The 15,977-nt window shown below is 46.6% G+C and overlaps 1 protein-coding gene across 1 annotated transcript in view; it reads left to right on the forward strand.

Annotated features, from left to right (window-relative positions):
- The window catches only part of LOC135203123 (integrin alpha-PS4-like), a 158,694-nt gene that overhangs the window by 77,809 nt on the left and 64,908 nt on the right, over positions 1-15,977 (forward strand). The window contains exons 13-15 of the mRNA XM_064232767.1: positions 7,989-8,067; positions 15,547-15,679; positions 15,970-15,977. The exon at positions 15,970-15,977 is cut by the window's right edge and continues 212 nt beyond it. Coding sequence (XP_064088837.1) covers positions 7,989-8,067; positions 15,547-15,679; positions 15,970-15,977 — 220 coding nt within the window. The remainder of the gene's footprint in view (positions 1-7,988; positions 8,068-15,546; positions 15,680-15,969) is intronic.

Below are 15,977 nucleotides of genomic sequence, written 5' to 3' on the forward strand. Positions count from 1 at the left end.
GCCCAATATCTGAATGATCTATTTTTAGTTTCACTAAATTCCAGCTCAAGAAAACCTGTTTAGAATATCAGCATTCCTGAATATTTGAAAGATTCATCTCCAGTCTTATTTCACCCCTTTGTGTATACTCTGTCCTCATTATCTGTGTATCTCTCTAGATAAATAATGCATTCTGTTCAGCAAACTTTGTTAATCAAAACCGCATCGTCTGCATACGCCAAGTCTGTCAAGTTTCCTAGTTATTACGCCAATCAAAACCCTCCATCTCCAATAACTTATTTCCTTATAAACATCATGAGAAGGTCAAACAGCAAAGGCGACATAAAATTTCAGCAAATTTACTTAATGAGATTTCATCAACATTAATTTACATCTACAGTAATTTATTTATGGGCAATTTCAAGTAGCCTTACTAATGAACCAACTACTGTAATGTGGAATTCTTTGTCTCCTTATTTCCTGAATTATTTAACCTGCTTATTTTTGAAGAGCAGATTCTTCAGCAGTAAAACATGACCTTGTTTTGAACACCCATACCAAACATCACAATTTGTCGAAAATTGTATTTTTCCTAACTATACAAACCTGAGGTCCTTTAACAATATGAATGTAACTTAGCGGCAGCTGGAACCGGTTGTAAGCTTCAAACAAGGGGGTTCGGTAGTTAACTGCTTGTCCGACAGTCGGCGGTCCGCGCGACTGAGAGGTGAAGAATCAGGTTTGTATAGTTAGGAAAAATACAATTTTCGACAAATTGTGATTTGTTCCGATACGTAATACAAACCATCGGTCCTTTAACAATAGGAAGATTCAATTATTGGGGGGTGGAATCTGAGTCTTATGAAAAGACTGGTGTTCGTCCGACCTTGGTTCCCTCCCTGGTCATAAGAGCAGAGGGAGGGATCCTTGCACTCGTCCATTCATGCAGTCACACAAGGATGCGATGCTGTTCTGTCCGCTCAGGTGCTGGGTAAGCTACACAACTTGTTGAGCAGCCACCATGGGTCCCAAGGAAAAGGTGTCCAAAGACCTGTGGGTGATATCCCAAAGGTAGAAGGAGGGTAAAGGTGGTCTGGTTGGCCCAAACCCCTGCCTTCAGAACCTGTGCCATGGAGAAGTTCTTGCGGAACGCAAGGGTTGGACCAATGCCTCTGACTTTGTGGGCTCTCGGACAAAGGGTACGGGTGTCATCACTACCATCCGCGTCGTACGCCCTCCTGATCACCTCATGCAGCCAGAAAGAAAGTGTGTTCTTGGATGCCTCTTTCTTGGTAACCCCGGTGCTAACAAAGAGGCGTCGACACTCAGGCCTGAGGTGCCGAGTTCTCTTCAGATAGCGCCGTAGTGGCCTCACAGGACAAAGCAGCATCTCATCCGCATCGTAATTGGTGAAGTTCTTCAGGGAGGGGATCATGAATTGTCAGGGACCGAAGGATTCTGAGTCTTCGCTACAAAGTCTGGGACGAAATCGAGCGTCACAGATCCCCTCCCCTGGAATGTTTAACATTGAAGGAAAGACCATGAAGTTCCCCTACTCTCTTCGCCGATGCCAGGGCCAGCAGAAAGAGGGTCTTGAGGGTCAGATCCCTGGCTGACGACTCTCGGAGTGGCTCGAAGGGACTTCGAGTCAAACTCCTAAGGACGAGTGTCACATCCCACCCCGGGGGCCTAAGTTCCCTGGGTGGGCAAGACCTCTCGAAGCTCTTCATAAGGAGGGAGATCTTGAAGGAAGAGGAGATATCCACTTCCCGCAGTTTAAGGACTAGGGCCAAGGCAGCTCTATAGCCTTTAATTGCAGAGACGGAGAGGAGCTTCTCTCGGTGAAGGAAAGCAAGGAAATCCGCTATCTGCTGAAGAGTGGCTCTGACGACGGACCACTTTCCCTGGTATACAGCTGCAGAGGACTGTCTGAGGTACCCAGCCATCTCTGTTGCTGCTCGGCAAGAAAAGCCTCTCGCTCGCAAGAGATGGTGGATAACAGCCAGCCGTGAAGACACAGGGACCGAACCGGTCGGTACCGTTCCACGTGTGGCTGGCACAGAAGGTTGTGCCAAGGGGGGAATCTCTCTCGGTGCTTTGGCAAGCAGAGCCAGCAGGTCCGGATACCAAACAGCCTGAGGCTATTTGGGTGCCACCAGAATCATCCGAAGATTCGCGGTGACCAGCACCCTGTTGATCACCTTGCGAATCAGACAGAACGGGGGAAAGGCGTATATGAAGAGGTTGTCCCACGGATGTTGAAGAGCGTCCTCTGCAGCTGCCCATGGGTTCGGCACAACCGAGTAGAAAACCTGGAGTTTTCTGTTGTGCCGGGTGGCAAACAGACGACTGGACGCCCCCACAGGTTGAAGAGCCTTTCCGCCACGTCTGGGTGAAGGGACCACTCAGTTCCTATCACCTGATCCCAACAGCTGAGCTTGTCCGCTACTACATTCCTCTTGCCTGGAATGTACCGGGCTGACAGCTCTATCGAGTGTGCCATGGCCCACTCATGCACCTGCAATGTCAACTGATGCAACGGGAGGGACACTAGGGCCCCCTGTTTGTTGACGTACGCCACTACTGTGGTGTTGTCGCTCATCAACACCACTGAGTGTCCCACCAGACGGTCCTGGAATTCTTGGAGAGCGAGAAACGCTACCTTGAGCTCCAGGACGTTGATATGAAGGTGCTTGTCATGATGATTCCACACACCCGCAGCCAGCAACTCCTCCACGTGTGCGGCCCATCCCTCGGTCGACGCATCTGAAAACAGCAACATCTCCGGACGGGGAGTGCGAAGAGGCACTCCTCTTACGAAGTTCCCCTTGTCCAGCCACCAGGCTAGGTCCTGCCTCACCTCCTCCGTGAGAGACATGGGGAAGTACGGTGGGTCTCTTGCCTGTGACCAACTCTCCTTTAGTCTCCACTAAAGAGACTGCAGGTGAAGACGCCCGTGAGGGACTAGCTTCTCGAGAGATGACAGGGGACGATCACGACCTGCCACTGCTGAGCTGGCTGCTCCTGTAGGGACAGGAAGCATCTGGCCACCTCCCTAAACCTGCTGATCTGCAAGTCTGCAGGGAAGACTCGCCCTGCTACCGTATCGATCAACATGCCCAGGTACTTCATCCTCTGCTTGGGCTCTAGATCCGGCTTCTTGAAATTCAATACGATCCCAAGGTCGCAGCAGAATTCGAGGAGTCGATCCCTGTCCTGTAGCAATTGCAAGCGGGAGCTCGCCAGGACCAACCAATCGTTGAGATACATCAGAAGACGTATCCCTACCGAATGGGCCCAAGCCGACACCAGAGTGAACACTAGCATGAACACCTGGGGGGCGGTTGAGAGACTGAAACAAAGTGCCCTGAACTGGTACACCGTCCTGTCGAGGATGAAGCGGAGGTACTTCCTGGAGGACTGATGGATGTGTATCTGGAAATACGCGTCCTTCAGGTCCACAGAAAGCATGAAGTTATTCTCCCTGATGGACTCAAGCATTGAACGTGTCGTTTCCATCGTGAACTGAGTCTGGCGAACGAATCGGTTCACGGGAGAGGTCTATCACCGGGTGCCAGCCCCCCAAGGACTTCTCCACCGGGAAAAGTCGACTGTAGAAGCCCGGTGACTGATCCCATACGATCTCCACAGCTCGTTTGCTCAGCATGGCTTCTACTTCCTGCCGAAGTGCCACGTCCCTGGCAGAACCAGGAACGTACGTTTGTAGATGGACCGGGTTGGAGGTGAGGGGTGGCCGAGACTCGAAGGGTAGTAGATATCCCTCCCGAAGGACATTTACTATCCAGGTCTCTGCTCCGTAGCTCTGCCAAGTTGCCCAATGGCTCGCCAGGCACCCCCCCAACTTCCGGCAGCAGGTGAGGGGGAAAGCCGTCCCTAGCGTTTCCCTACTCTCTTCGACTTCTTCCCGGCTCCTCCTCGAGAGAAGTAGGGCTGGGAGAAGGGCTGGTTACGGTCGCTCCTTACAGTTGAAGTCGAAGGCAGAGTCTTTCCTCTCAGCTTCAACGAAGCAATCGTCTTAGCCGCAGAGGAAGCGGTAGCTAAACTCTTAGGCTTAGCCGCAGTGGCTTGAGGCTGCCCAGCCGCCTTCGAGACTGCCTGGTGAACTAAACGGTCACTCTCGTCAGTACGCCGTTGTTCCACCGCAGCATCCACCATCTCTCTGGGGAAGAGAGAGGAAGAACTATGCACTGGTCCATTGCGAAGACCCAAGGTCGCCCTACCGACCTGGTTACTCGAGTGAGGACAGCGTCCCTACACCTCAGAACCAGGTTGGTCCACAGGTTGGCCGTCTGGTGGGCCAGATAGGAGATAGCCCTACCTCCAGACTGGCACAGTCTCATGAAAGCCGAGTTCCCTTCAGGAGTGATGTTTCCCAAAGAGGCTGTGACCTTAGACACTGTGAGGGACCACAGGTCTATCCAGGAGACTGCTTGGAATGCTGCCATGGCAGTCGATTCCAACGCAAGTGCCTCTTGCTGTGAGAACCAGAGGTTCTCTGACAGCAGGTGCTGAAGAGACACCCCCGGAGTTAGCCTAGCCAGCTCCGGGTTAACCTGCTTGGGCGGCAGAGGGTCCTCCAATGGCATATAGAAGCGCCTCTGTCGTAGTAGAGGTGGGGGAAGGAGCTTGGATGACCTGCTGGACCGAAGCGAACCCTCCTGTCCGGAGACGAGAGCGTCCACCTGGCTCAGCACACTGTCGGCCAAGGCTGATCGTGGCAGACCCACAGTCTTCCTGGGTTCCTTTTTAGGTCCCCAGAATGACTGCAGCCTAGATGTAGGCTTGGAAGGTGGGAGCGGCGATCCTTCCCCGAGGTCATTGTGCTGACGAATCAGCGCAATAATTTCAGCAAATGATCTCTGGATCTCAGGAGTGACTGCGTCTGGCAGAGACGGACCGTCCAACCCATCTAGCGAGAACGCCTCCCGAGACCCTCCTCCTTCCACAGGAGGAACCACAACAGACCCCTCATGGTCTCCTCCTGCCACTTGCGCGTACGATCTGGTCGGTCCTAGGACCGTGCCAGGTTCGTAGGCGGGATCGCGAGGAGCGCCCTCCTCACGATCACTCCTGATCGCCTCGCTCTTCCCGGTGTAACCTGAGGAAGTTGAAGAGATAGGAGAGGAAGACCTGACGCTCCCCCCTCGCCCACCGGCAGAACCGGCGTGCTGGGGGGACTGCAGACGCTCGCCAACCCGCATGGCGATCGAGCTGCAGGCCTGGTCGAGCGGCTCTCCGGGAGAGAGCAGCTAGACTGAGAACAGCGGCGACAGTCCCGAGCGTCAGAAGAGCTGCTGCTGGTCCCCCTATCCGGCCGGTCCCGGCAGAGTCCGCTGTCGCGGTGAGAGCGAGGCCTGTCCTCATGGCGAGTCACACCACTTGGACCAGCCGAGGCTGGTCCAGGCGGCTGAGGGGACCGCTTCCTTGCCTCAGCCCGCGGCTGGTCTGGGACTGTCGTGTCAACCCTGGGTACCGGCGGCTCGCCACGAGAGCGATCGCTGGCCTGGTGGGAGTCACCTGGGTGACTTCTGGCCAGTCTTCCGCTCCATGCCTGGATCCTGGCGCCGAGCGGACTCGGTTGCCTGGGTCTTGGCTGCACGGTCACCCGTGGGCGACCGTACACTCAGTACCTCTCGCGAACGAGAGGCCGAGACGGTACCTGGCGTCGAGGCAGAATCTCTGGCGCCAGGTGAGGAGGTGCAGGTGTTAGCCGGTACCCTTCTCGTCCCTGTCTTCTTCTTCCTTGCGGAAGGAGAGACTGGGCCCCGTTCCCGAAGGAATAGGAGGACCAGCGGAAGTCCCAACCGTCCCACCGGAGTGGGGCGGACTCTTAGAGGTCTCAGAGCGAGACTTCTTAGCGGGGGAGGAGGCTACCTTCTTCTTCCTAGGCTGTGGGGCCTTGGAAGTTAAAGGGGAAGCGGCAGCAGCAGACGATGATGATGAAGACGACGACGACGACGACACCTTCCTCTTCTTCTTCGTCAGCTTCCTCAGGACCACCGTCAGGTCCTCCATCCAGGACGGAGCTGGGGCAGTTGCCGAAGCAACAGCGCCCGGCTGCACCTGTCCAGAAGGACCGGGGGTGGGGGCAGCAACAACATAGGCAGGAACGACGGCGGCAGGAACTGGTACGGGAGCAGCAAGCACAGGAACAGGCGGCGGAGCAGGAACCAGTGGCATCCTAGGCACTGGCGGCAGATCCAATGAGGAACTCTTGGGACACCGGAAGTCAGGGGCTGGAGCAAGAGCGGCAAAACCAGGCGGCAGCGTCATGACCATCCTCTGTACACCCGGCAGTGGTGCCTGCACAGCAGCTGTCGGGGTCACCATCGACACATGCTGTGTATACACAAGGTGAGGAGGAGCAGCATACCCTGGTGTGGACACCGTAGTCGTGGTTGTCGTCACCGGGCCATGGGTTACCAGCCTTGTCCCCCTCGCGAGATGACCCAACAGCCCCTGAACGCTCGGTGTCCCCTGGAGCCCCAGCGAGTACCAGACCCAGCCGAGATCGTCCCCCGTGGCAGGCAAACCTGAGGAAGAAAGTGTTGGGTTAATGGGGGGGCGTTACCACCCCGAGCGAACGGACAACCCCGAATACAACTGCATGTTGGGGTACCTCGCCCCCTCCTCTACACTCGACTGATCGAGGGAAGAGAAGGAGCAAGATACACCCCCCGAAGGGGAAGGAGCCATATGCGGAAGCTGTGATGGAGGGAGAAAAGAAGAAGACATGTCCGTGACCAAGGGAGTAACTGGAGAACCCTCCGATGACTCCCTGGCTTACGCGGTTTCTTCCTCCCTTCATAATGCTCCAACTGCTCCTCCGACCAAATAATACACACATCACAGGGCTCGGCGCAAGAGCATTCACGCCCTTGACACCGAGCACAAAATTCATGAGGGTTAACCTCGAACCTCGAAGAGGGACCGAAAGGCCCCACACTTACGCCCTCCACACAACACAATCTGCGGCTGACGGGGGGGCGGGGGTCTTTCCGGCTCGCAGGAATCCATTTCCACGAGACAACACACAAAATAAAAAAAATAAAATAACCAGGTACTCACGTTATTTCCACACAAGCACACTAGTAAGAGAAAGTAATAATATCTTCACAAAATGAAGGAGTATTCCAAGCATACGACGAAAGCGGGCAGAGCGGTGAACAACACGTCTATCATCCAGCGCGGCCGAAAGCAAAGTGATTCTTCACCTCTCAGTCGCGCGGACCGCCAACTGTCGGACAAGCAGTTAACTACCGAACCCCCTTGTTCGAAGCTTACAACCGGTTCCAGCTGCCGCTAAGTTACATTCCTATTGTTAAAGGACCGATGGTTTGTATTACGTATCGGAACAATCAACTCTTCACCATAATAAGAAACATCATCTCTATCCCTGCTTCATCATTACGTAAACAGTTTCTCTCTCACTCAGTCATGTGACTTCATCTGTTCCATCCCAGTCATGTTACTTCATCTGTTCTGTTTCATCTGGCCAAGCTAAACAGTTGGACCTTGGCTTTGGAACCACAAATTTTTAGACCTGAACTTCAAAACCACTTAAAAAAACATAAAAAGTTTTGAAGCCAGAGCTTTGACTTTGTAAACAAAACTAACCATAGGCAAATATTCCAAAGCCCCATTTATATCCCAAAGTAACTCCAGCCCCTACCACAAGAGCAAAAAATCTAAAATCTGAACCATCAAAAAAACCACTGAATGAATTGGTTTCAAATTTAAGTCCCTGTAACTCAAGTGGAGTTCTTGTGCACTGGGGTCAGAAGAGTTCCATCTGAGCTAGTCTAATTTTTTTGTTTACAATGCAAAAAGATAAGACAAATATCATAATTTGCCAAAACCTGCTGATTGTTTTTTCTTAAAATAAATATCTGTAAAAACTATAGGGAAGGAGTTCTGAGTTTTGAATATATGTAGGATAATACTTCAAGTCCATAACCTTATTAACTTTCTCATTTTTATTACCCAAGGCAAACAAAATCAATCCCAGACGACCCATCATAGTGAGCTTTGAATATGCAATTCCTGATATTCCTGGACGGCAACTGTGTAAGTACAACGTTACTACAATTTACATTCTCTATGATTACTTTTTATGACTATTACAAAATTCACAACCAGTTCTCAGTTAAGTTTATCCTAAATCCTTTAAGCTGATTCTTTTTGAGGAAAATTCTGCATTACCTTCAAAAGAAGCAAGACCCTTTAATATAATTAGGATTTTTCTCTCCCCTCTTAGAATAATGAAGTCTGATTTGGACAGCTATGATCTTCGCTTTTTCTTAACTACATATAAACTTTCACCATTTTTACTTCACTATCTAAACTACATGAGGGCACTACTTGATGCAAATCACTTATTTAAAAATGACAAATTTTTATTCAATTTGTATCTTTCATAGCTAACAAATTTGAGGTCTTAACAATAGGATAAATCTTCTGGAACCAGCTGGAAACCAGTTAAAAATAATCAAAGATTGTAAATGCAAGGAATCTGTAGCACTTCTAGCATCCGATGAGAAGTTGAGGTGGAAGCAACTCTAGAGAGTGCGTTTGAATCCAGTGCCCCATAAGTCTTCCTTCCAACCCAGGATGAAACATAAGAGGGGCTGCTAGAGGTGGGCAGTCAAAGTTAAGACCTCAGTTTTGTTAGCTATGAAAAATACAAATTAAAAATTTGACATTTGTTCACACATGGAACAAATCTTCAGTCTTAACAATCGGATAGACTCATAATTGGAGGGAGGTATGAGAATCCTGAACTAACTGAAGGTTTGGCACACCTGATCATTCTTCTTAGAAATGAGAATTCTAAAGAAGAGGACCTAATCCTTTGAGATATTAGATATGTATGTGGATATCTAACACTCAGTCCACTGGGTTGAATACAATGAAACATGTCCAGATTCATTCCATTCATGGAACTCTAAAAGAACTATACGTATCTGTTCAAGCAACAAACCATGTCAGCCACAAGAAACGGGTTTGTCACCACTCCTCACTCCCCTTGCTAGAGAGAGGAGTTTCAGCTACTGAAAAGCAGATTTGCACGTTGATGAAACATGAAAAGTGCTGTAACAGTATCGCTGCAACGCCCACCTGCATCAAGCTAGTTCTAGCATATGATGTGTCTATTCTTCAAATTGCCCGTAGATATGAAGAAAGGAGAAAAGGGAAAGAAAAGAGACCATTCATCTCACTCATTACCTCGCCAATTGGTATGTGTTTACCCTCCAAATTAGGTATAAGACTTACACAAAACTGGGGAAATATGTGAAATTAGCATATCTATTTGTAGTACAGTATATATATACATATTAGTGCAATTTTCTCATCATCTTAGGCAAGATACAAACTGTCCCGCCAGGGACACCAGATGAGTCACACTTGTTGGACACCCACCACTGGACCCAAGGAAAAAGTCTCAAAAGGATCTGTGAGCAACATTCTTCAGGCAGAAGAAAAGTGAGAGTGGTTTGATGCAGTCATGAACAAGTATGTATTCAAAATCCTATGAACAAATAGTAAGTACATACTTTTAAAATGCCAGGGAGGAACTTAATCCTCTGGTGTCATGCACTTCAGCATGCACCCAATTGGTGAGAGAACTTGACAATGAGGAGTTGGCTTGTTTTATCACCTCGTGCACAAAAATGAAAGGGTATTCTGTGACACCTCTTTCTTGACCTGGCTTGTGCTAGCATGAAGTCTACGACACCTAACCTCTAGTCTAGGTCACAAGACGGTCAGATAACGACACAGTGCTTTGACGGGACCCTGAAGCTTTACAACTCCTTCAAGGAAGCCAAGGTCAGATGAAAAACTGTTACCAAATTCAATTTCCTGGAAGATGATTGCCACATGGGCTCAAAGGAGGTTGCGAGAGACTACTCAGTATACCAGATTAAGGTCACAAGTAGGAGGTCTGAGTTTCCTAGGTGAACAAGACCGCTCCAAGCTCTTGAACCACACAGAATTCTCAGAGCAAAGTGACGTCCACATCCTTCAGACGAACTAATCGCAAGTAAGCCCTTTAGCTCCTCACCAGTATCAACAGAAGGAACCTCTGTTCTAAAAAAAATTCAGATCTTGTCTACTGAACAGGAACTTGGCCCCAAGAAGACTGATATGCGTTCATGTCCAAGGATCAGAGAGTAATGAGGTGGCTTGGTCATGTAGAAATAATGACAACAGGCTGATATAGATTATATAATTCAGAAATGGAAGGAGAGGAAGACCTACCTAGAAAGTAATGAATATGTGACGTGAACCTGTTAAGAAAAAAGTTTTATTTACAAATACAATAGAAACAAAGCTTAAGGAGTGAAAAATTACCATAGGAATTATACTGAGCATTGGATAAACTATTGAAATATGGGTTAATTAGGATAGTGGTGCTTACTTGCCTTTCATTCATTCAAATGCAGAAATTTCGGCCAATTTAGATCTTGCATCAATTCCAAATCGTTGCTGTAATAAAAAAAAAGGGTTTACAGTATAAGAACACTCAGTTCCTGACTTTAAGTTTGAATGAAGCATCATTAATATCCTCAATTTAGAAAGTTACATTTTTTTAAATACAGACCTTGATATTTTTATAATAAAATAAGGTTTTATATATATATACATACCAAGTTATTACATAGCATACAATTTCTAAGTACCGGCAGCTAAAATTTGGAAATCACAGTAGCAATTCTTTTGTTTTGGTGTAGATAACTAGCCCGTCCACTTTCAGAGAAGAAGGGAAACAAACTAGCAGAGAGCTCAATCTATTTATGCTCTAGATTCCTTGAGAGGGGAGGAGGATGAGCTCCCATTCTGTAATTACTTGGTAAGTGTATATAAAACATTATTTCATCATAAAAATATCATTTTTATATAAGTACTAACTTACCAAGTAAATACATAGCTGATTCCCATATTAATAGGAGTTGGGATTCATGGCTCTATTTCACCCCAAAGCATGAAAAGTAATGAAATGAGAGAGACCGTTGCTAGCATTAAAACAATGTTGTTTCCTTACCTGGTAAGAGAGCTATTGCAGGAAAATACTGCCTCTGGCAACGCTCATCTTAACCAATAGAGGTGTGACCATATAGCCAAGGGTCACATGCTACATAAGCAAGAACCTTAAAGTGAAGGCCCTTTTCTCAGTGCTATTAAGGCAGAAAGATTGCCCTTTGCCTGGGCATAGTCTCATCACAAAATCGCCAGAAAATAACTCTGTTACCTACACCACAAAACATTAAAAACACCATCACCCAATCAAACATAGCTGATTCCCATATTGATAGGAGGTGGGATTCATGGCTCTATTTCACCCCAAAGCATGAAAAGTAATGAAATGAGAGACCGTTGCTAGCATTAAAACAATGTTGTTTCCTTACCTGGTAAGAGAGCTATTGCAGGAAAATACTGCCTCTGGCAACACTCATCTTAACCAACAGAGGTGTGACCATATAGCCAAGGGTCACCTGCTACATAAGCAGGAACCTTAAAGTGAAGGCCCTTCCCCCAGTGCTATTAAGGCAGAAAGATTGCCCTTTGCCTGGGCATAGTGTCATCACAAAATCGCCAGAAAATAACTCTGTTACCTACACCACAAAACATTAAAAACACCATCACCCAATCAAACACAAAACTGGAAGGTATCCAGTACAAAGTACCCCCAGACTCCCCTAAGACCCAACGCCAAATTTCAAGATGAAAAGTAAGGAAGGAAGGAATGCTTCTTATCTTCCTCCCCCAACACCATGCCAGCCACCAATAGAGGACCCAAGGTAATGCAAATATAAAAAACAGTTTCAACTTTATGCAAACAATGTGTCGCAAAGACTGACTTACATCTCCAATATGTAGACTGGAGAATGGAGGATGAGGAGAGGTTAAACTTGAAGGCAAGCAACGTCGCTACAGCCCTAATCTCGTGATATCTTACTTTCAGAATAGACGGAATCTCTTCTCCCACTTAAAAATGCACCTCACAAATGAGGTCTCGAAGAAAGAACGAAAGAGGATTCTCCGTGAGGGGTCGAGAAGGACCCTTCACCGAGCACCATAGGTTATTGAATGTACCCCTTATATAGTCAGTTGTGTTAAAGTACCTAAATCTTAAGTGCCTTCACCAGGCAAAGAGACCTCTCCTCATCTTCTGCACCTACGACTTGAGTCAGGTTCTTAATAGCAAAAGAACAAGGCCAAGGTTTAGCTGGATTCTTGTTCTTCGTGAGAAAACCCGGAGTAGGAACCATGAAAAAAACCCAGAGTGTAGGAACATAAGACATCTCCGTTAGAAAACTCAACTCTTTTATTGAGAGCCTGAGGATTACATCCAAGTACCATGACACTTGCGACATGTCCTTAAGATTACTAGTGTCAAAAGATTTTATAAGTCTTGATTTAATTATATGTCTATGCCTCTATGTCTGACGACCGAGCTTAACATCACCCTGTAGCCCTTAATAGTTGAAAAGGACAAGCATCTTGAGGTGCTTAGATATAAAAAAAATCAGCAATCTCCATCACAGATGTTTTAGAAGAGGAGATGTAATTTCTTTTGTACCAAGTGTGGAAAATAACCCACTTGTTTTGATAGACATCAGTAGATGACTGGTGTCTGCTCTTTGAAATAGCCTCTGAAGATTTCTTTGAAAATCCTTTAGCTCTGATGAGTTTCTTGACAGTTTGAATCCTGTCAGAAATAGCGTAGACAACCCTTGATGGAATCTCCGGAGATGCAGTTGTCTGAGAAGCTTGCGTTTTTGAGGGAGTAATCTTTCAAAATCAACTAAGAGCCTTATCAGGTGTGGGAACCATTCCCTCATTGGCCAAAATGGCGCTATATGAATCACCAAGGCATTCTTGGGGAATTGGAACTTGTTTATAACTTCCCTTATCATTCCAAAGGGAGGGAAGCCGTACAGCTCCTTGTCTGACCAATCCAGCAGCAGTGCATCCATTGCTCATGCTGACGGATTTGGTACTGGGGAACAGTAGAGGAAGACAGTAAGTTTTGGAGGTCATAAACAGGTCCAGAGTTGGCCTTCCCCCACAGTTTCCAAAGGTCTAGGCAGACCAGTGGATCCAGTCCACTCTGTGGGGATTACTGATTGTGGCAACTTAATTGGTCCACTAAAACATTCAATTTGCCTTGTACAAACCTGGCTACAATCTTCGTCTGGTTTTGCTTCGCCCAAAGCAGAAGATCCTTTGCCGCCTCGCAAAGGGAGAAGGAATGAGTTCCCCCTTGCTTGCTGATATGTGAAAGGATGGTCGCGTTGTCTGAATGTAGCACTACTACCTTGTCTCAGACTTCCAAGGCAAAGGCTTGCAATCCCAGACTGATTGGTTTTAGCTCTTTCACATTTATGTGCCATGTCTTCTGTTCCTACAACCATTCTCCTGAGACCTATATGTCCCCCAGCAGAGCTCCCCTGCCTAAATTGGACGTGTGCATAGAAGTTCAGCTCTGAGTTCTGAAGGGAAAGGGATTTCCCTTCCAGCAACCTGTCTTTAGATCTCCACTAAATCAGGTGTTTCTTGATGTCTTGGAGAACAGAAGTGCCGACTTCTGGGCTGAAGTCACCCCCTTTCGAGGTAAAAGAGCACCAAAGCTCACGTTTCTTCAAGATCCCCATTGCAAATGTAGAGGCCAATTCCCAGGAACTGTGTCTAATTGCCCTGTCAATACATGAAAGTACAGTGAATAAGTCTGAAGAGAGATCTACAGGCACTGAAGAACAATCCTGCATTTTCTTAGCTAAGGTGCCTACTGCCCATTCCAAAAGACTAATTACTTCAAAAACTTTAAATTGTTCCTAAGTAAATGGTTGAGCTCGGCTGAAGAAAACATAACCTTGGCAGCTGCAAAAGCTGACCTGCGAGAGGACTCAATAAGTCCTGAAAAGTTCCCCTGGGCAGAGGCAGATGCACCCAGAGAAGGGGCTTCTCCTGTGGCATAAAAAGAATGTCTTCTCTTCAACAAGCATGAAGGAGGATAAGAAAAGAGGGCATTCCCTACTTCCCTCTTTTCTGCTAACCAGCAATCAATTTTACTCAAGGCCTTCCACACAGTAGAGAGAACCATCTTATGCAGTTTATCCGAATCCAAAGACAAACTGCTCTTCTAGAAAGCAGAAGCTGGAGAAGAAGGTGCCGTTGGTGTGAAGAACGTCAGAAAAATTCTCAAAAAGAAACATAGCAGAGCTGCATACGCAGAAGGAGGAGAAACCTCTTCTGGATCTTGATCCTCTTCTTCAGCTGATGACACAGGTGATAAAGAAGCCTTTATAGCACTAGAAACAGGAGGAGGTTTAAGAAAACCCAAAATGTCATCCAGACGCTGCTGAATGGGAGCCAGAACTGGGTCCAGCACAGTTGGCACAGTAAGAGTCGAAGATGTCGTTGAACGATGAGAAACAGCGGAAGGAAGAACTAGTGCCAACTGGCGTCCAGGCACTGACGGGCGCTCGAGTGCTCCTGGGCACTCGGAAGTGGCTGGGCGCTTGGAAGTGGCTTAGCAGATGCCAATCTCGTCTTGCAACCTCTGCCGCAAGTACAAGTACTAGATACAGTGGGCACCCCATATTCGCGTTCTCTGGATTCACGGACTTACGCATTCGCAGATTTCTCTCTGGAACATATCCCCCCATGATTCGCGGGAAGTTCACCTATTTGCTGTATTTTTCTATGAGAAATATATCCACAAAGTCCTGTTTTTTTTCATCAATTTCATCATAAAATGCAAAGCTAATAAAAAACCAGGTACAAAAATATTTTGTGGGTATTTTTGAGATTTAACTAACAAAATAGGCCATTTCAAGTGTTTTTATAGGGGTTCCAACTATTCGTGAGTTATAACTATTTGCGGGAGCGTCTGGTACACATCCCCACAAATACAGAGGGACCACTGGACACTTACTATGTCAGACATTTTCAAAACTAAGTCAACTAATCAGTCTCAAACTCATTCCAAAACTGAAAAAGGTCTGTAAATAACAACCTGACTAATAAATGACAAAAGCCTATCAAAAGAATCCAAAACATTTCACCAAAGTCCTCAATATACTACCAGTAAAGCCTAAAATTGTTTTTTAAATTTAGCTGCTGCTCATAACCTCAGTCAGAAGCCAGCAGAAATAAATTGAGCTCTCTGCTAGTTTGTTTCCCTTCTTCCCAGAAAGTAGGCGGGGCCTAGTTATCTGCATCAAAACAAAAGAATCGCTACTGTGATTTTCAAATTTTAGCTGCCGGTACTTAGAAATTGTTAGCTACATAATTACTTGGTAAGCAATTTGTATAAAATCTGTGATTTGGTTGGTGGATAACTTACACTAATGAGTGATAATATATCTACCACAACCATCTACGTAGTATACAGGCAAACATTAATGGATATTCTTTTATTTTGGAATAAATATCAGACATTCATCTTTCCATCAGACAGTTCAGTAGTATCACTATGGTAATTACTTGATTCCAACTAGTGAATTTAGCTTAGCATTCATCGTTAGTTCTTGTTTTCAGATCAACCCAAGACTGACAACACAGAGCCACAGAGCTTCACCTACCCCATTCGTATTGTGACTGACTGTGAGGACAATGGAAATAACATATGTGAGATTGATTTACACGTTGAAGCTGACTTCAGAAACTTCAGGCAAGAGAATGCTAGTTTTTCAAAAGTGTAATACATTTTATGATTAAATAACACTAAAGTACAGTAATCTTCTCACACAATTAAAAAACATGCCTTGTTCAGAAATAAAATGTGCAAGTTCAATGACCTTAAGGTCTATTAAACCATCTACCTATGAGTACAGAAAAAGTATATAAAAACCCTATTTCTGACAGACAGTAACACTGATGACATTATCCTTATCATTACAGGAAAGAAATGAATAATAATATGAACCTTTCTCATTGTTTTATCACCATTATTGTATTCAGGGATGATG

The sequence above is a fragment of the Macrobrachium nipponense genome, chromosome 33 (assembly GCF_015104395.2).
Source record: "Macrobrachium nipponense isolate FS-2020 chromosome 33, ASM1510439v2, whole genome shotgun sequence".
Classification (NCBI taxonomy): Eukaryota; Metazoa; Arthropoda; class Malacostraca; order Decapoda; family Palaemonidae; genus Macrobrachium; species Macrobrachium nipponense.